The following is an 18,307-nucleotide window of genomic DNA, read 5'->3' on the forward strand; positions in this document are numbered from 1 at the left end:
GTGGGTGCATGCGCACAGCCCCGGCCGCTGGCCTGCCTCACCTGCAGGGAGGGGCCGCACAAAAACCGCCTGCCCAGTGCCCGGCCGCCCCACCTCGCCAGAGCCCAGCTGAGCAGCCAGCGAGGCCTCACACCAGCTGCCTGCCACCCGCCTGCCGTCGCCGGCCGAGCCCAGCCTGAACCTGCACCTGCCTTCACCACCATGTTCAAGGGGCTGAGCAAAGGCTCCCAGGGGAAGGGGTCCCCCAAGGCCTCCCTGGCCAAAGGCTCCCCCAAGGGGTCCCCCAACAAGCACAGCCGGTGAGTGGGGCCGGGGGAGGGGGCTGGGGCCCGGGGAGGGGGCTGGGGCCAGGGTGGCGCCAGACCCAGGTGCTCCAGCCACCTGGGGGAAGCAGGCCAGAGCCAGGGCCAGCCCAGTGCTGGCATTCGGTGTCCTGAGGCCGAGAGCCTGGGGCTGGACTCTCTCTCCCAGACCCAGGCTGAGCTCCAGCCCTGGCAGGAGACCAGGGATGGCCTGGGGCTCCCCACATTCTCCGGGGGGCCTGAAGGCCACGGGTTAAGGCTGCACTGTAGACGTGCTGGATGGGGGCCTGAGCAGCTGCCTTCCTCTGCTGGGAGGCTGGGGGACTGTCTCCCTGTCCATGGCTCTGCTCTCAATGCTCTGCTTGGATTTTGATGACCCGTGGGACCTGGGCACAGCACAGGGTGGGCAGAAGGACTGAGGCCGGAGAAGCCAAGAGGTGGCAGGTGGGGTGCCCGGAGGCAGGGCTGTGCTGCCCCCACGTCCAAGCTGCAGCTTTCCCCACCTGGCTCACGCCTCGGGCCTTGAGAGTTTTATTACAGAGTTGAGATGATTCCTTCACCCTATGGGTGTGTGGAGGGGGTGCTGGAGGGAAGGGGGAGGGGCCCGTGGGCCCCAGACATCCTCAGAACCTCTCTCAGTTCCCCCAGCTCCCGGCAGGGCCCAGCCCAGCTCTCCAGAGCCGCACAGTATGCAGACTTGGCCAGCCTTCTCCTACTCACTGGCCATCAGTCCCCTCTGCAGGGTGGAGGTGGCGGCTCGCGGGCTCCTGGTTGTGGAGGTGGGAGTGGAGATGAAAGGCCCATCACCCCAGTAGGGACCAGGGTGACGACTCCGAGGCTGGGCTTCTGGGCAGACGGGAAAGACGGCAGTTAAGACTCACTGGAGCGAGCTGTCCTCCCTGCGCAGGGTGGAGTGTGCTCCTCCCAGCAGCGCTCCCAGGGCTCAGGACCCAGAGCTCCCATCCCCAGGGAGGCTCCCTGGCAGCTCGGTCCCTAGGGCCCTGTCCTCTGGCTGCAGCCGCCCCAGGAGGGCTTATCATTCCCCTCATGTGCAATCTGCTTGTTCAACACATTTATTGAGCACCTACTGTGTGCCAAGACTGTTCTAGGCCCCGGGGATGCCATCGTAAACAGAATCGACAGGTCCCTCCCTGCCTTCGAAGCGCCTACGTTCCAGAGGAATAAAAACTAACACTTAACTGGGTTCTGACTCTGCCCAGGACACTTAAGATGAATCAGTTCTCTTAACGTAATGACTCGGTGAGGTAGATATTACTAGAGCCTTACTTTACAGGTAAGGAACCTCAGGCACAGAGAGATTAAGTAACTTGCCCAAGATCACACAGCTGTAGTGGTGGAGAAGGATAAAAACCAGGCCGTCTGTCAGAGTTCTTTCAGACTGTGTCTTTGCGTCACCGCCCCTCTGCTTGGAGGAGGCTTATCCTTTGCCCCCTGGTTCAAGGCCCAGCTCATGAAGGTTTACCTTCCCCAGGACTGTGACCTCACAGGGTGCTGTGCTCCTGCGGCTTAGACCACTCTGCCTTTTATTAGGTCTGCTCGAGCCTCTGGGCTCCAGAGTGAGCTCAGTTCCACAGCAGGCGCCCTACAGAGGCTGGGAAAGGACCCTGGCAACCTGGTTCAGGCTCATACTCTGCTCCTGGCTGTGTGGCCTGGGGCAAGTCAGGTCCCAGTTTGGGCTCTGAACCCCTAAATCTGGAAAGGGTGCCCTGGCAATCTCGTGGCCTCCCCCTGCCCCGGTGCTGTGTGTCTCCTCTGGAAGCTTGTTAGCTTAGGCACAGGAAGAGCCCAGGGCAGCAGTGGGGAGACAGGGTTGGCGTGAATGGAAGTTGGGCTGGGGGACACGCTGCTGCTCCCCTGTGCCCAGCCAGCCCAACTGCCCCTCCCCAAGATCCAGCCATTCCGTCTCAGGTATTAGGGGCTGAGCCAGTGATTCACTCACTCCCCTGCGGGCTGCCTGCCCTACAGCCAGAAGAAGCGGCAGGGAGCTAGGCGGGGTTGGGGACACACTTCCAGGACAGGGAGGTCTGCTGGCTCTGCGGTGCCGCGCACACCCGAGACCCCCATTTTCTGAGCCCTCCTATGGAGGCAGCGCTTCCCCGCCCAGAACTGGGTATCTCACAGAGCTTCCTGCAGAGAGGCCAGAGCTCCCCAGGTCTTGGACTCCTCCTTCCAGGGCAGTGAGCCCAGCCGTAGGGCAGGACGGGGCAGGTGGAGGAAGGGACACCACCCAGGTGGGCAGACCTCTGCCCAAGGGAAACAGAGGGACCTTTTCCAACCACGCTGCCCTCTGTCCCCACCACCCATCAGAGCTGCCACCAAGGAGCTGGCCCTGCTCATCTCTCGCATGCAGGCCAAAGCCGACCAGGTGGAGAGGGACATCCTGGAGACCCAGAAGAAGCTGCAGCAGGTGAGGCCTGGGGGCAGATGACAGGGCGTGGGCACCTGGGAGGCCCATTGCCATGCCTGGCGGTCCCTCCTGTGCCCACCTGTCGTGGTGAAGGTGGACAGACAGTCCAGTCTTTCCCTCGCCACTCTCCAAACACAGTGGGAGAGAGGGCTTATCCCTCCTCTGTCGGGCTCCTAACCTGGGGGGTCAAAGGGGCTTGAGGGCCCAGGCCTCCCCTGAGTCCTGAGTCCGCCCCGCAGGTGTCCATGCCCTGCCCTCTGCCAGTGTGGGCACCAAGGTTGGCCAGAGTCCCTCAGGGTGGGGCTCAGGCAGCAGCGGCGGGCAGTGAGGATGCCATCTGCTGCCGCAGGACCGGCAACTCAGTGAGCAGGGCCAGGCTCTGCAGCACCGAGGGGAGGTGGGCCGTAGCCTGAAGGAGGCCGAGGAGCTGCTGAAGGACCTCTTCCTGGACGTGGACAAGGCCCGACGGCTCAAGCACCTGCAGGCCGAGGAGATCGAGAAGGAGTGAGTGGGGTGGGAGCGGTGGCGGTGGGGGGCTGGGGCTCAAGGATGGAGGCGCCGGGTGTCCGGGGGGAGCCCCGGGCCCAGCTCCGACCTACTGGCCACTTCCTTGGCAGCATCAAGCAGCTGCACGAGCGGGTGACCCAGGAGTGTTCCGAGTACCGCGCCCTGTATGAGAGGATGGTGCTGCCGCCTGACGTGGGGCCCAGGGTCGACTGGGCACGGGTGCTGGAGCAGAAGAAGGTCAGGAGCCATCCCCAAAGTCGGAGACACCTCAAGGAGCTGGAAGTCACACCCAGCAGCAATCAGAGGGCAACCCAGAGCTGCATTTCGTCAGGGGCTGATGCGTGCTTGGACCTGGGGGCAGCTAGCCATCTGGGAAGGGAGTGGGCAGAGGCGACGGTGCAGTCAGGGAAGGCTTCCTGCAGGTGGGAGGGCTCAGTTGGGTTGGGGTCAGGTGGTGAGGAGAGGACATTCCAGAGAAAAGGAAGAGGCCTGGAGGAAGCCTGGGGTGCGATGGGAAGTGGGGTTTTCTGGGCAGGTAGGCAGAACCAGGTCACGGGCACCCTGAGCATCACGTGAGGAATTGTGCTTTGATATCACGACAGAAGGGGTGCTGTGATAACAACAAGGGGACAGGGGAGGGCATGGACAGGGCAGGGTGTGCACGGGCTCCTGGAGCCAGGCTGGAGGTGTCCCGGCAGAAGGCAGGGCGGAGCGTGGAGACTTTTCAGAGGCTGAGCCCTGAGTCCTAGGGACCAGTGAGATTCAGGGTCCTCAGTCATGCGATGCTGAGGCCTCGGCCAGGGCCACTGGAGAATAGCATGTTCCCCAGGGTGAGCTGCAGCCATTCACCCAGGCGCCCACCTGTCCACCCTCTGCCCCAGTGACCAGCTCCGCCTCTGCCGATGGGGATGCCAGGGGCCAGGGGAAGGGTAGGTGCAGGAGGGCTCCCACCCCAGGCCCTGCAGCAGAGCTGAGCGGCCAGCCCTTCTGCAGAAGCAGGTCTGTGAGGGCCCGTACGGGCCGGGCATGGCGGAGCTGGAGCAGCAGATCGCCGAGCACAACATCCTGAAGAAGGAGATCGAGGCCTATGGGCAGCAGCTGCAGAGCCTCACAGGGCCGGTGGGTGAGCTGTCGGACGCACATCCCTGCTTGGCCCCAGCCCCAGCCCCAGTTCCCTTTCTCCCATCAGATCCTGAGTGAGGCCTGGCTGGCCCTCTAGGGCTAGGGGTGGAGGAGGGGGGCACGGGAGGCCTAGGACGTGGGGACGTTCTCCCCTGCACCCCATCTCTCACTGCGCTTGCGTTCTCTCTCCCTTGGTCGAGGCAGGACGCGGCCAGCATCCAGAGCCAATACCAGGACCTCCTGGTGAGCCGGGGGATGGGACAGGCTGGCGGGCTGGGCGGGCCGGGAGTGGGACACAGCGTGATGGTGCCTCTTGCTACCGCTTCTCTCTCCCTGCCTCTCGCCCGAGCACAGAAGGCAGCCTTGTGGCGAGGGGAGAGCCTAGGCAGCCTGTACACGCACCTGCAGGGCTGCACGCGCCAGCTGAGCACCCTGGCCCAGCAGCAGCAGTGCATCCTGCAGCAGGACTGGAGCGACCTCATGGCAGACCCCGTGGGCGTGCGAAGGGAGTACGAGGTCAGTGCGGGCAAGTGGGGGCGAGTTGGGGGGGCGAGGTGGGGGGACGAGGACATCCTCGTTCTCACCGCCCACTCCCGACTCTCCCAGCACTTCAGGCAGCACGAGCTTCTGAGCCAGGAGCAGTGCGTGAACCAGCTGGAGCGTGACGGGGAGCGCTTGGTGGAGATCGGGCACCCGGCCGTGGGGCCCATCCAGGTGCGAAGGCCCTCCCACTCCCTGCTGCCTCGGGGACCCTAACTCCCTCACTCGGGGAGCTTCCCAGGGGGGCTGGGAAGACGGAGAGGGAGACACCACCTGGGTGAGAGACGGTGGGCAGGACCAGCATTGTGGGTGGGCGGGTGGATGGACCAGGTCGGGGCGCGGTCCGAGGACTCCGTGCTGCCGCCCCCAGGCCCACCAGGAGGCCCTGAAGTTGGAGTGGCAGAACTTCCTGAACCTGTGCATCTGCCAGGAGAGCCAACTGCAGCACGTGGAGGACTACTGCCGGGTGAGCCTGCGGGCAGGGCCGGGCAGGGGGACGGGGCTGTATCTGGAGGACACCGCAGGACATGCTCGCATCTCAGGGGTCAAGGCACCGAATAAAAAAGACAGAGCTGTGTTGTTGTGACTAGTTCCCAGGGGGAAAATAATGTCACACATACATTCTCAACAGGGTGATATCACTCCTGGGGGATGAAAGTTGGTTCTCGTGGGTGAAAAAAAAAAATCGTTTTTTATGCATAAATCACAGATACACGTACGTAAAGGATATACAGCATATCTATAATACTAACATTTCATGGTGACGATGGGGAAAGTAAGGAAAAAAATGTCTAAAAAATCTCCTTAGAAGGGACAATAATGAAACAAGGGTTGACAAACATTGACATAATAGACTTACAGATAGAAAAAGAAAAAAAAATTAAAAATAAAAAAATGTATATATACAACAGGGACTTCTTTTTTAATAATTTCCAGCTAAAATGGTTTATTTTACTTTGAGAAAGACAAAAGCCAAGGATTTTTTTCTTCCCTTTTCTTTTGTTTAAAAGGCATTTTTTTATATATCCACAATACCATTATCACACCCACTGATGAGAATTCCGCAATATCACCCAACTGTAGGATGTATCTTTAAAGCACACTCCCAGCTTCTACTCTGAGGCACCCTGGGCACCCAGGGTCCCAGCCAGGACTCCAGGTGCTAGAGTGAGGCGGGAGGGGCACTGCCCTTTATCTGTGCAGGAAGGACGCAAACCAAAGTGTTTTACGACACTGAAAGAAATGAAGTTCAGTGACCTCACAATGCCTGATCCGCAGAGCACTTTAGTTAAGGACTGCGGTGCCTGGATAGAAAGGCCGGCGGGCAAGTGGCAGTTTGGGTTTAACCGGTTTGCATTTAGCTGCTTTGCGGGGTGCCCTAGGGCAGCGGGTGCCCCAGCTCTGCCCCTGACCACTTACCGACCTCAGTTCCAGGAAGAGGCCGACTCTGTCAGCCAGACCCTGGCAAAGCTCAACTCCAGCCTGGACACAGAGTACAGCCCTGCCCCCGGGGGCCCACCTGGCGCCCCAACAGAGCTGCTGCAGCTGGAGGTGAGATGGCCCCACCCAGCCCCTGCACCCACTCCTGAGAACAGGGCCTGCCTGTGTGTCTGGGCCTCAGGCCTCCCGGGTACTTAGTCCTGCCCAGAGCCCCAGCCTTGGGAGCAGGAGAAGGAGGTCTGCTGCAGCAGCAGGAGCCTGGTCTGTTACCAGCAAGCCCTTCCCACCTCTGGACCTCAGTATGCTCATCGGTAATGTGACAGGGGCTGCCCAGAAGAGCTCTGAGGCCCCTCCAGCTCCCATTCTGCAGGCCTGGGTGATGCTGGGCAGCCCCCTACCCCACCCCACCCCAACCAGCAGGCCCTAGGATCCTGGGTGCCCTGGGAGGGGCTCCTTTTACTTTGCTAAGAGACCCTGTCTTCATGAGGGCCAGACCCCTCCCCGGCCCTCCTGGGGGGCACATATGGGGCTGGCCTGAGCCCCCATTGTCTGGGTCCCTGCAGGCAGAGGAGAAGCAGCTGGCTGTGGCCGAAAAGACTGTTGGGGACCTGCAGCTGCGGAGCCGGGAGGTGGCCCCTCTGCCGCAGCGCAGGAACCCACCCCAGCAGTCCCTGCACGTGGACAGCATCTGTGACTGGGACATGGGAGAAGTACAGTCTCTGCCTGCCCAGCTCCTCCAGCCCCGCCCACCCCACCCCTGCCCCCTCCACCCCTGCCCCCTCCAGTCCCTCCCCTCCCTCCTCCAGTCCCTCCCCTCCCCCTCCTACCCACTCCTGCCACTGCCCCACCCCCCGCCCCACCCTTGCCCGAGCACTACCCCTCTCCAAGCCCTGTCCTGCCTCTGGCCTGTCCCTACCCCAGCACCCCTGCTCCAGCTCCTGTCCCTCTACCTGTCCCCGTCCCCAGCCTCTACCCACCTTGGCCTTGATCCCTTCTCCGGCCAGGCCCCTGAGCCTGCATGAGCCCCTCCCCACCTGCCCCCTAGGTGCAGCTGCTGCAGGGCGAACGGTATACGCTGATAGACAACACTGACCCGCACACCTGGCTGGTCCAGGGCCCAGCAGGCGAGACCAAATGTGCCCCAGCCGCCTGCTTCTGCATCCCAGCTCCGGACCCTGAAGCCGTGGCCAGGGCCTCCAGGTGAGTCTGCCTGGGGATCCACAGGGGCAGGAGGCAGGCTGTGGGCCCAGAATGGGCCCTGTGGTTTGAGGCCATTGCTGGCCTTCGCCTGGACCAGTGACTGCTGGGGCCGAGGGGAGAGAGTGGAGGGACGTCCTTCTCTGATCTCCTTCTTGTTCCAGGCTGGCCTCGGAGCTGCAGGCCCTGAAGCAGAAACTGACCACAGTCCAGAGCCGCCTGAAGGCCAGTGCTGCAGAGCCCTTACAGCCTAGCCAGAAGGGTACCGAGGGCTGGCCAGGGAACAGGGGGAGGGAGCAGACTCGACTCTGGTCACTGTGAGGGCTGCCACAGGCAGGGGGTGACCCTGAATTAAGGATTTCTGCTCTGGGGATTCCATCTCCTGGGTTGGCAAGCCCCTGGGGATGTCCCTCCCTCAGTTAGGCACTGCCCATGGCCCTCCCGCCCCACCCCACACAGGACCCTCTGCAGGCACTCAGGGAGGGGCCCACCAGGCAGACAGGCAGACGTGAGGTAGGCCCTGGACCCTCAAAGGCACTCTCTTCCCCCAGCTCCAACCAGCTCAGCCCCAGCCGACCCACAGGCCCAGAAGCTCCTGACACAGATGACCCGGCTGGAGGAGGACCTGGGGCAGATAGAGAAGCAGGTGCTGACCTGGATCCGGGCCCCGCTGAGCCACACCACACCACTGGAGGACCTGGAGGGCCGCATCCAAAGCCACAAGGTGGGTGAAGCAGGGCAGCTGGGATAAGAAGTGGTCCGGCCCTGGGGGCGTGCACGAAGTAAAGACGAGGCAAGTGTGGGAGCAGCCATGGGGCCCCGAGGTGGAAGAAGGGAGTGGACAGTCCAGAACTCACGCAAGCTGGTTCCCATCCTGGCTCCTCCACTGACTGGCTCTGTGACTTTGGGCAATTCACTCAGCCTCTCTGGGCCTTAGTTTCCTCATCCCTGAAAAAAGGCAGAATAATACCCAACTCGTCTGGGTGTCCTGAGGATGAAGTATAGCGAGGCCCAGGAAGGTTCTAGAGGGGCAGGGCTCAGAGTAAAGGCCCTGTACCCCAGGCTGGAGGGGTGTTCTGGCGAGAGTCCTGAGAGCAGCAGGAAGCCTGGAGCATCTTAGGGGTGGTTTCTCCCGGGTGGCTGGCAGGGAGCCTCCCTGGAGAGGTTGCAGGAGTATAAACATGATCACAGAAGGACTCAGAAGTGCTAACAGTGAAAGCCGCCGCTCCCCCCTACCTGGGGGGCAGCAGTTTGGGTTGTATCCTTCCAAACTGGTTTCTACTCAAATACCTTGTCTGGATATAGTTTTTAAAAATTTGAAGCTCGTTGTTCACGTTATCGTGCAACTTGTTATTTTCACTCGGCAGTGTTCCGTAGCGTTTCAGCTGGTTCAGAGCGCTGGCGGGGGGCGGGAGGGCTCCAGAGGTGGGAAAGGTGCTGCAGATGGGGTCCTGGGGCGGCAGGGGGAGGAAGCAGGAGTGGCAGGAGGAGGCACTGTGCGGTAACACGGCCTCAGCGATGCCTCTGCCCATGCCGGGCCCTGGTTACCACTGCCCTGGGACCTGGCAGTCTCCAAATAGGTCCTTGGGTTTTGAAGTCACAGCGTCAGGGGTGTCGGGGGTGCAGTTAACCTGGAAAGGAGGCAGTGCGCGGCATGGAGTCAGCACCAGTGGCTTATGGACTGGATGAGTGAATAACTGATAAAAGAATCAACGCAATAACCCCAAGTGGATGGAGCTAGGGCTTTGCTGCCTGACCTGGAGCGAGGGGGCAGGGAACTGAAGGTTTTGTGAACAGGATAGTGACATGACGACCAAGGTGGGCAAGAGCTCCTGACTCACAGGGTCTCGTCTCATCCTCCCATCAAGCATTCTGTAGATGAGGAGACTGAGGGTCAGAGAGGTTAACCCGCCCATGGTCATCTACCTGGGAACTGAGCCCGAGCACGTCTCCACCACACTCTCGGGCCTCCTGGGCAGAGTTAGGTTGACACGGCAGGAGGGCTGGGTGGAAGCCACCTGCCCAGAGCAGAGATCCTGAGCCCCACCCCACCCCAGGGCATGGCCCAGCGGCTGCAGAGCCTGGGAGCAGAGAAGGCGGCAGCCCAGCAGGAGTGTGAGGCGTTTCTGTCGGGGCACCCTGCGGGCCCCACCACCCTGCACCTACCTGTGGCCCTCAGCAACGTCAAGAACAAGTACAGTGATGTGCAGGTTCTCTGCAGACTCTACGGGGAGAAGTGAGTGCTCTGGGGATGGGGGCCGCTGGGCGAGGCCGCATGGGTGTGGCCAAGGGGGCATCTGACCCTTGGCCTCCTCTGTGGCAGAGCCGAGGCTGCCCTGGGTCTGGAGCGGCAGATCCGGGATGCGGACAGGGTCATCCGAGGCTTCGAGTCCACCCTGGTGCAGGAGGCCCCCATCCCTGCAGGCCCAGGTGCGCTGCAGGAAAGGGTCAGCGAGCTGCAGGTGAGGGGCTGGTGGCCTCCTGGCAGAAGGGGGCCACAGCCTGACCAAGCATTTGAGGGCAGGTGGAGGGTGGAGGTGGCGTCCGACCGAACCATGAGGGTGCATCACGCTGTGTCCCCTCCTGCCCCAGCGCCAGCGGAGGGAGCTGCTGGAGCAGCAGGCCTGCGTGCTGGGGCTGCACCGCCAGCTGAAGGCCGCCGAGCGCACGTGCGGCACGCTGCACAGTAATTTCCATGAGTTCTGCCAAGACCTGCCGCGCCAGCAGCGCCAGGTGCGGGCCCTCACGGACCGCTACCACTCCGTGGGTGACCAGCTGGACCTGCGGTGAGTGCGGGGCCATCGCGGCTCATAGCACAGCCCCACGGTGCACGGTGGCCCGGCTGGTGAGCTGTGTGACCTTGGACTGGCGACTTCACCTCTCTGAGGTTCAGTTTCCTGACCTCTAAAATGGAATAGAGGACTACTCTGGTGGTCCAGTGGTTAAGACTCCACGCTCCCGATGCAGGGGGCCCGGGTTTGATCCCTCGTCGGGGAACTAGATCCCGCATGCCCAAACTAAAGATTCCGCACACGGCAATGAAGATCCCATGTGCCACAACTAAGACCAGGCGCATCCATATAAATTAAAAAAGGAAAAAAAAAAGGGATAATAACGGCACCGACCTCCCAGGTGGTACCTGGCAGAGAGTGTCCGGTCCATCTCTGAATGCCCAGCTCCAGCACAGGGCCAGAGTTAGGGAATCGGCATGGTGGGTCACTCAGCCCTCCCCAACTGTCCCAGGGAGGGAGGCACCCACCAGCCTCCTCCGTGCACCCCTCACCTGTCCCCTGAGGGCAGCTCTCACCTCTGCTCTGGGCCTCATCCTCCTCCAGGGAGAAGATGGCGCAGGACGCTGGCCTCACCTACCAGCGGTTCAAGAACTGCAGGGACAACCTGAACTCCTGGCTGGAGCACCTGCCCCGCAATGAGGTGCGGCCCAGAGACGGGCCCAGCCAGATTGCCTACAAGCTGCAGGTGCAGAAGGTGAGGAGCTGGGGCTGCAGGCGACCTGGGGGCCGGTACCCAGAACTGGGCCCTCAAGCCGCATCCCTTTCCCGGGCCACCTCCCCAACAGGGAGAGCTGCCTGTGTGCATGTGGCCCTCTAGTGGCCAGTGTTTTAATGACCTCAAAGCTCAGACCCCAGAAGGCCTTGTGTCACACCCCCCACCCCAAATGCTCCAGTTTGCCCACAGAAACAGCCAGCCCTTCTCTGTCTGGTCCGAGGTGGACAGCGGGCCCTATGCTCCTGAGGGTTCCCCCCCTCCTACGGCATCCTCTTCCTCATGCTTGCCAAGCCCCTATTACATGCTGGTAATGAACCAGGGGCGGGGGTACAGCCCGGCCCTCAGGCAGCCCACAGTCTGAGGCGGAGGCCGGTGCATCCCAGGCCGTGACGCTGCTAAGTGCTTTGGTGGAGAAGCCAGAGCGCTGCGGGAGCCCATTGCAGGACATGCATGGGGGTCAGGGCAAGCAGCCTGGAAGGAACTGACACGCAGGCTGAGGCCTGAGGAATAAATAGCGTGGCCAGGTGTGTGTGTGTGGAGGGGTGAAATGTCCTGGGCAGAGGCCACGGTGGATAACTGCAGAGCCCTTCCCGCCTCCGGGCGGTACTGGCTGCCTGACGCCCTGGAGGTGCCCAGCTGGAGGAGAGTCCAGGTGAGCAGTATTTCCTGATTTTCCCTTCTGCCCCGGCAGAGGCTGCTTCAGGAGATCCAGGGCCGAGAGCAGGACAGGGCCATGGCATCCCGCCTCTCCCAGCACCTGCAGGCGGCCCTGCAGGTAAGCAGTTACTTCAGCTTGTCCCTTTTATCCCTCTCCCTCTCCCTCTCCCTCCTCTCCCTCTCCCTCCTCTCCCTCCTCTCCCTCCTCTCCCTCTCCCTCCTCTCCCTCCTCTCCCTCTCCCTCCTCTCCCTCTCCCTCCTCTCCCTCCTCTCCCTCTCCCTCCTCTCCCTCTCCCTCCTCTCCCTCTCCCTCCTCTCCCTCTCCCTCCTCTCCCTCTCCCTCCTCTCCCTCCTCTCCCTCCTCTCCCTCCCCCTCCTCTCCCTCCTCTCCCTCCCCCTCCTCTCCCTCTCCCTCCTCTCCCTCCTCTCCCTCTCCCTCCTCTCCCTCCTCTCCCTCTCCCTCTCCCTCCTCTCCCTCCTCTCCCTCTCCCTCCTCTCCCTCCTCTCCCTCCTCTCCCTCTCCCTCCTCTCCCTCTCCCTCCTCTCCCTCCTCTCCCTCTCCCTCCTCTCCCTCTCTCTCCTCTCCCTCCTCTCCCTCTCCCTCTCCCTCCTCTCCCTCTCCCTCCTCTCCCTCTCCCTCTCCCTCCTCTCCCTCTCCCTCTCCCTCCTCTCCCTCTCCCTCTCCCTCCTCTCCCTCTCCCTCCTCTCCCTCTCCCTCTCCCTCCTCTCCCTCTCCCTCTCCCTCCTCTCCCTCTCCCTCCTCTCCCTCCTCTCCCTCCTCTCCCTCCTCTCCCTCCTCTCCCTCTCCCTCCTCTCCCTCCTCTCCCTCTCCCTCCTCTCCCTCTCCCTCCTCTCCCTCTCCCTCCTCTCCCTCTCCCTCCTCTCCCTCTCCCTCCTCTCCCTCTCCCTCCTCTCCCTCTCCCTCCTCTCCCTCCTCTCCCTCTCCCTCCTCTCCCTCTCCCTCCTCTCCCTCCTCTCCCTCTCCCTCCTCTCCCTCTCCCTCCTCTCCCTCTCCCTCCTCTCCCTCCTCTCCCTCTCCCTCCTCTCCCTCCTCTCCCTCTCCCTCCTCTCCCTCCTCTCCCTCTCCCTCCTCTCCCTCCTCTCCCTCTCCCTCCTCTCCCTCCTCTCCCTCTCCCTCCTCTCCCTCCTCTCCCTCTCCCTCCTCTCCCTCTCCCTCCTCTCCCTCTCCCTCCTCTCCCTCCTCTCCCTCTCCCTCCTCTCCCTCCTCTCCCTCTCCCTCCTCTCCCTCCTCTCCCTCTCCCTCCTCTCCCTCCTCTCCCTCTCCCTCCTCTCCCTCCTCTCCCTCTCCCTCCTCTCCCTCCTCTCCCTCTCCCTCCTCTCCCTCCTCTCCCTCTCCCTCCTCTCCCTCCTCTCCCTCTCCCTCCTCTCCCTCCTCTCCCTCTCCCTCCTCTCCCTCCTCTCCCTCTCCCTCCTCTCCCTCCTCTCCCTCTCCCTCCTCTCCCTCCTCTCCCTCTCCCTCCTCTCCCTCCTCTCCCTCTCCCTCTCCCTCCTCTCCCTCCTCTCCCTCCTCTCCCTCTCCTCCCTCTCCCTCCTCTCCCTCCTCCCTCTCCCTCCTCCCTCTCCCTCTCCCTCTCCCTGACAGTCCCCTCCTCCCCCTCCATCCACCTCCCCCACTGACAGCCAGCCTGTCGTGCTTTCCCCCCCTGCTCAGGACTATGAGCTGCAGGCAGACACCTACCGCTGCTCCCTGGAGCCCACCCAGGCGGGGTCGGCCCCCAGGAGACCCCGAGTGGCTCCCCTGCAGGAGAGCATCCAGGCCCAGGTGAGCCGGGGCTCTGTATCCCTCATTCCTCAACACCGCCGGGCTCCGAGGCCTCTGAGGCAGGAGCTGACACCACCCTCCCCCACCTCCCTGTGGCCTCTCCAGGAGAAGAATCTGATGAAGGCCTACGCTGAGGTTGCAGCCGTGCACCAGCAGCAACTGCACCAGCTGGAGTTTGCGGGAAAGATTCTGGAGAAGGTATGGGGATGAGGCCCACCCGCTCCCGCACTAAGCAGCCTGGCCCGGTGACTGACCTGGCAGACGCCCCTTCCTCCCCCCACTGCAGCCTGCAGCCCCGGGACAGCTCAGCAGCCTGAGGGAGGTGCTGCTCCCTTCCTCCCCCAGCAGCTCTTACAGGCTGGTGACCATCTCAGAGTTAGTACCAGGAGATGTCATTCGATGCGGTCATAGCTTCGCCACTGGGCAGTGCTCCGGTGGGGACGGGAGAGAATCCCCACAAAGTCTTCAGCCTAGGATCCAGCCCCAGTGGGCAAGAGGCCACCTAGGTCTCCATCCCTGAGAGACCGGGAGCCAGGTGCTCTCCATGACTTGGTGACTGGCCAAAGGACTGGCCAGCTTCTTCCCACCCAGAGGTGTGCTCCAGGGTCCCCCAGAGGAGTGTGGGCCCATTTCTGGGAGCCTGGGTGGAAGTGGAAGGGGGAAAGTTGAGGAAGGGAGGACCTTCCTATTTGCAAACGCGGCCTGAACGCTGCCTTGAATGCTAACATCCTGGGCATTGATGGAGCCTCTCAAAATCCTGCCTCCAAGCGTCCCAGGTCTTCAGTTCCACCTCCCAGGACCTACTAGGAAGTCTCAGGGAGCAGGGAAGGGTCCTGATCTCAGGAGGGTGGGGTGGGCTTATCCCTTTCCTCCCCTCACCCCAGGACTCTCCCCTCTTCCTCTCACCCTGCAGAAGGAGCTCAGTGAGGACATCCAGGTGACCCCTGACGCACGGCAGGGGTCCGAGAGCCCAGCCCGAGCCCAGAGGGAGTCAGAGGCCCTGAAGTCCCAGCTGGAGGAGGAGAGGAAGCGGGTGGCCCAGGTTCAGCGCGAGCTAGAGGAGCAGAGGGACCAGCTGCTGCAACTGAAGACCCAGCGGCCCTTGGAGAAACTGGAGGAGAAGGAGGTGGTGGAGTTCTCCCGGGACCCCCAGCTGGAGAGCAACCTGTCTAGGGTGAAGTCCCAGGTGGAGGACGAGGGCAAGAAGCGGGCTGGCCTGCAGGCAGATCTGGAGGCGGCGGCCCAGAAGGTCTTGCAGCTAGAGAACCAGAGGAAGGCCACGCAGCCTCACCTGCTGACCAAGGAGGTCACCCAGATCGAGAGGGACCCTGGCCTGGACGGCCAGGTGGCCCAGCTCAGCAGCGAGATCCAGCTCCTGCGGGGGGAGAACACCGCCGTCTTGGCCCAACTGGAGGCGCTGAAGACGGAGCTGCTGGCCCTTGAGCAGAAGGAGGCGAGCGTGAAGGAGAAGGTCGTGGTGAAAGAGGTGGTCAAGGTGGAGAAGGACCTGGAAATGGTCAAGGCAGCCCAGGCCCTGAGGCTGCAGGTGCAGGAGGACGCGGCGCAGAGGAAGGGGGCGGAGGCAGCCGTGGCTGGGCTGCAGGCTCGCATCGCGGAGCTGGAGCAGGCGATCCGGGCCGTGCAGCCGAAGGTGATCGTGAAGGAGGTGAAGAGGGTAGAGCAGGACCCAGGCCTCCTCCAAGAGGTGTCCTGGCTGAGGAGCCGCCTGGAGGCGGAGAGGCGGGAGAACGAGGCGCTGGCCGGGGAGCTGCAGGAGCTGCGCAGCAAGCACAGCGCGGAGGAGAAGCAGAAGCCCAGGGTGGACCTGCAGGAGCGTGTCCACGAGATCTTCCAGGTGGATCCGGAGACGGAGCGGGAGATGGCGCGGCTCAGGGCCGAGCTGCAGGAGACCGCCCGCAGGAGGGGCGGCGTGGAGGAGGCGGCGGGGCGGCTACTGCCCGAGCTGGCGGTCCTGCGGGCGCAGAAGCCCGTGGTGGAGTACAAGCAGGTGACGCAGGAGGTGGTGAGGCACGAGAGGAGCCCGGAGGTGCTGCGGGAGATGGACCACCTGAAGGCCCAGCTCAACGAGCTGGTCAATGGCAGCGGGCGGGCCCAGGAGCAGCTCATCCGGCTGCAGGGGGAGCGCGACGAGTGGAGACGGGAGCGCTCCAAGGTGGAGACCAGGATGGTGAACAAGGAGGTGGTGCGCCACGAGAAGGACCCGGTCCTGGAGCAGGAGGCCCAGCGGCTGCGCCAGGAGCTGTGGGAGGCGGCCCAGAAGCGACGGGCGGCCGAGGACGCGGTCTCCGAGCTGCAGAACAAGTACCTGCTGCTGGAGCGGAGGCGGCCCGAGGAGAAGGTGGTGGTACAGGAGGTGGTGGTCACCCGGAGGGACCCGAAGTGCCGTGAGGAGCACAGCCGGCTGAGCCGGAGCCTGGACGAGGAGGCGGGCCGGCGGCGGCAGCTGGAGCGGGAGGTGCAGCAGCTGCGGGCCGCCCTGCAGGAGGATGAGGGCCTGCTCAGCCTCCGGGAGGACCGCGGAAAGCAGCTGGCCGTGGAGGGGGAGCTGCGGCAGCTGATCCTGAGGGTCCAGGAGCTGCAGAAGCGGCCTCCCGCGGTGCAGGAGAAGGTCATCGTGGAGGAGGTGGTCCAGCTGGAGAAGGACCCGGACCTGGAGAAGTCCGTGGAAGGCCAGCGGCGGGACCTGGACCAGGAGAAGAGCCAGGTGACCGAGTTGCGTCGGGAGTGCGAGAAGCTGCAGGTGCAGATCGACGTGCTCCAGAAAACCAAACCGCAGGAGAAGACCATCTACAAGGAAGTGATCAGGGTGGAGAAGGACCCGGTCCTGGAGGGAGAGCGTTCCCGGGTGTGGGAGATGCTCAACAGGGAGCGCGCAACCCGGCAGAGCCGGGAGGAGGTGGTGAGGTGCCTGCGGGGGCAGGTAGAGCGGGCGGAGGCGCTGAGGACGACCTGGGCGCGGGAGGAAGCCGAGCTCCAGAAGGCCCGGGACTGGAAGAGCCAGGAGTGCAGGCAGCTGCAGGAGGAGCTGCGGGAGCTGGAGACGCGGAAGCAGCAGCAGGTGCTGAGCCTGCAGGAGGAGTCGAAGCTGCTCGGCCAGAAGGCAGAGAGCGAGCGGCAGAGGGCAGCCCAGCGGGGCCAGGAGCTCTCGCGGCTCGAGACGGCCATCCTCCGCGAGAAGGACCAGATCTACGAGAAGGAGAGGACCCTCTGGGACCTCCACACCAAGGTGAGCCGGGAGGAGCTCAACCAAGAGACCCAGACGCGAGAGACCAACCTCTCCACCAAGATCTCCATCTTGGAGCCTGAGACGGGGAAGGACATGTCCCCGTACGAGGCCTACAAGAGGGGCATCATCGACCGAGGCCAGTACCTCCAGCTGCAGGAGCTCGAGTGTGACTGGGACGAGGTCACCACCTCGGGTCCCCGAGGGGAGGAGACTGTGCTCCTGGACCGCAAGAGCGGGAAGCAGTACTCCATCGAGGCCGCCCTGCGCTGCCGGCACATCTCCAAGGAGGAGTACCATCTCTACAAGGACGGCCACCTGCCCATCAGCGAGTTCGCCCTGCTCGTGGCCGGGGAGACCAAGCCCTGCTCCCCCGTCTCCATCGGCACCATCATCTCCAAGTCCCCGCTGGCCTCCCCGGCCCCCCAGAGCACCAGAGTCTTCTCTCCCGGTTTCTCTCTCGGCTTCTCTCTCGGGCTCAGCGAGGACAACTTCCCCATCGCCGGCATCTACGACACAACCACGGACAACAAGGTCACCATCAAGACGGCCGTGGCCAAGAACATGCTGGACCCCATTACCGGGCAGAAGCTGCTGGAGGCGCAGGCAGCCACGGGGGGCATCGTGGACCTCCTCAGCCGGGAGCGCTACTCCGTGCACAAGGCTGTGGAGAGGGGGCTGATCGAGAACAGCTCAGTGCAGAGGCTGCTCAGTGCCCAGAAGGGCTTCACCGGCATCGAGGACCCCGTCACCAGGAAGAGGCTGTCAGTGGGCGAGGCCATTCAGAAGGGCTGGATGCCCCAGGAGAGCATGCTCCCGTACCTGCGGGCGCAGCACCTGACCGGAGGGCTCATCGACCCCAAGAGGACGGGCCGCATCCCCGTCGTGCAGGCCACACTCTCCGGCATGATCAGTGAAGAGCTGGCCCAGCTCCTGCAGGATGAGGCCAGCTACGAGAAGGATTTGACAGACCCCATCTCCAAGGAACGGCTGAGCTACAAGGAGGCCATGGGGCGCTGCCGGAAGGACCCCCTGAGCGGCCTGCTGCTCCTCCCAGCCTCGCTGGAGGGGTACCACTGCTACCGCTCGGCCTCCCGCACTAGCCTGCGCTCCCTGCACTGACGGGGGCCAAAGCAGTCACAGGAGCTTGTGTGAGGGGGGAGGGTAGGATGCATGCACCCCTGCCCCCAGGGCAGCCCAATCCGAGGGGGTGGGTCTTCCCTCTGTCTGACTCTCGGTGTTGGGCTCCCTCCCCGCCGACTTTGGTGCCCAGTCCGTCCCCTGACCTGGATGGAGATCAGCAGTTCTGTTTTCCTCCCTCCTCCCTCAACCCAGTGCTTCCAATAAACGAATTCTCCTGGTGTCTTGTTCACATTTGGGAACATAAGAGTCGATTCGTCTGGGGCATGAGCATGAGGGACAGCACTACTTGGGTCCTGGGGAGTGGACACGCCCAACTGGCCCTGCTGGGGACGGGGTGCTTTCGGAGGCCTGTGGCTCCTCTGACTCTAGGAAGGACCCGACGGGGGCAGGCCATGGAGGATGATGCCCTCCCCCTGCTCCCCACCAGCTCAGGGCCT

The 18,307-nt window shown here is 63.3% G+C and overlaps 1 protein-coding gene across 2 annotated transcripts; it reads left to right on the top strand.

Moving 5' to 3' along the window:
* Nucleotides 1–201: 201 nt before the first annotated feature.
* On the top strand, nucleotides 202–18,088 carry EVPL (envoplakin; the record flags this gene model as incomplete). Of its 2 annotated transcripts, none has more annotated exons than XM_079725623.1 (22): nucleotides 202–299; nucleotides 2,631–2,730; nucleotides 3,080–3,234; nucleotides 3,348–3,474; nucleotides 4,231–4,356; nucleotides 4,564–4,602; nucleotides 4,714–4,875; nucleotides 4,966–5,073; nucleotides 5,270–5,365; nucleotides 6,328–6,450; nucleotides 6,903–7,049; nucleotides 7,385–7,539; nucleotides 7,701–7,853; nucleotides 8,071–8,260; nucleotides 9,594–9,772; nucleotides 9,860–9,998; nucleotides 10,129–10,322; nucleotides 10,872–11,022; nucleotides 11,735–11,818; nucleotides 13,373–13,483; nucleotides 13,589–13,681; nucleotides 14,397–18,088. In XM_079725623.1, the coding sequence occupies 22 exons, from the start codon at nucleotides 202–204 to the stop codon at nucleotides 17,847–17,849; spliced, it is 6,183 nt and encodes a 2,060-aa protein (XP_079581749.1). In that variant the 3' UTR covers nucleotides 17,850–18,088. The 2 variants fall into 2 exon arrangements, with proteins under 2 accessions (XP_079581749.1, XP_079581750.1); XM_079725624.1 differs by having other exon boundaries at nucleotides 7,701–7,798; nucleotides 8,088–8,260.
* Between the last annotated feature and the right edge of the window lie 219 nt (nucleotides 18,089–18,307).

Source organism: Hyperoodon ampullatus (assembly GCF_949752795.1).
Source record: "Hyperoodon ampullatus genome assembly, chromosome: 19".
NCBI lineage: Eukaryota > Metazoa > Chordata > Mammalia > Artiodactyla > Ziphiidae > Hyperoodon > Hyperoodon ampullatus.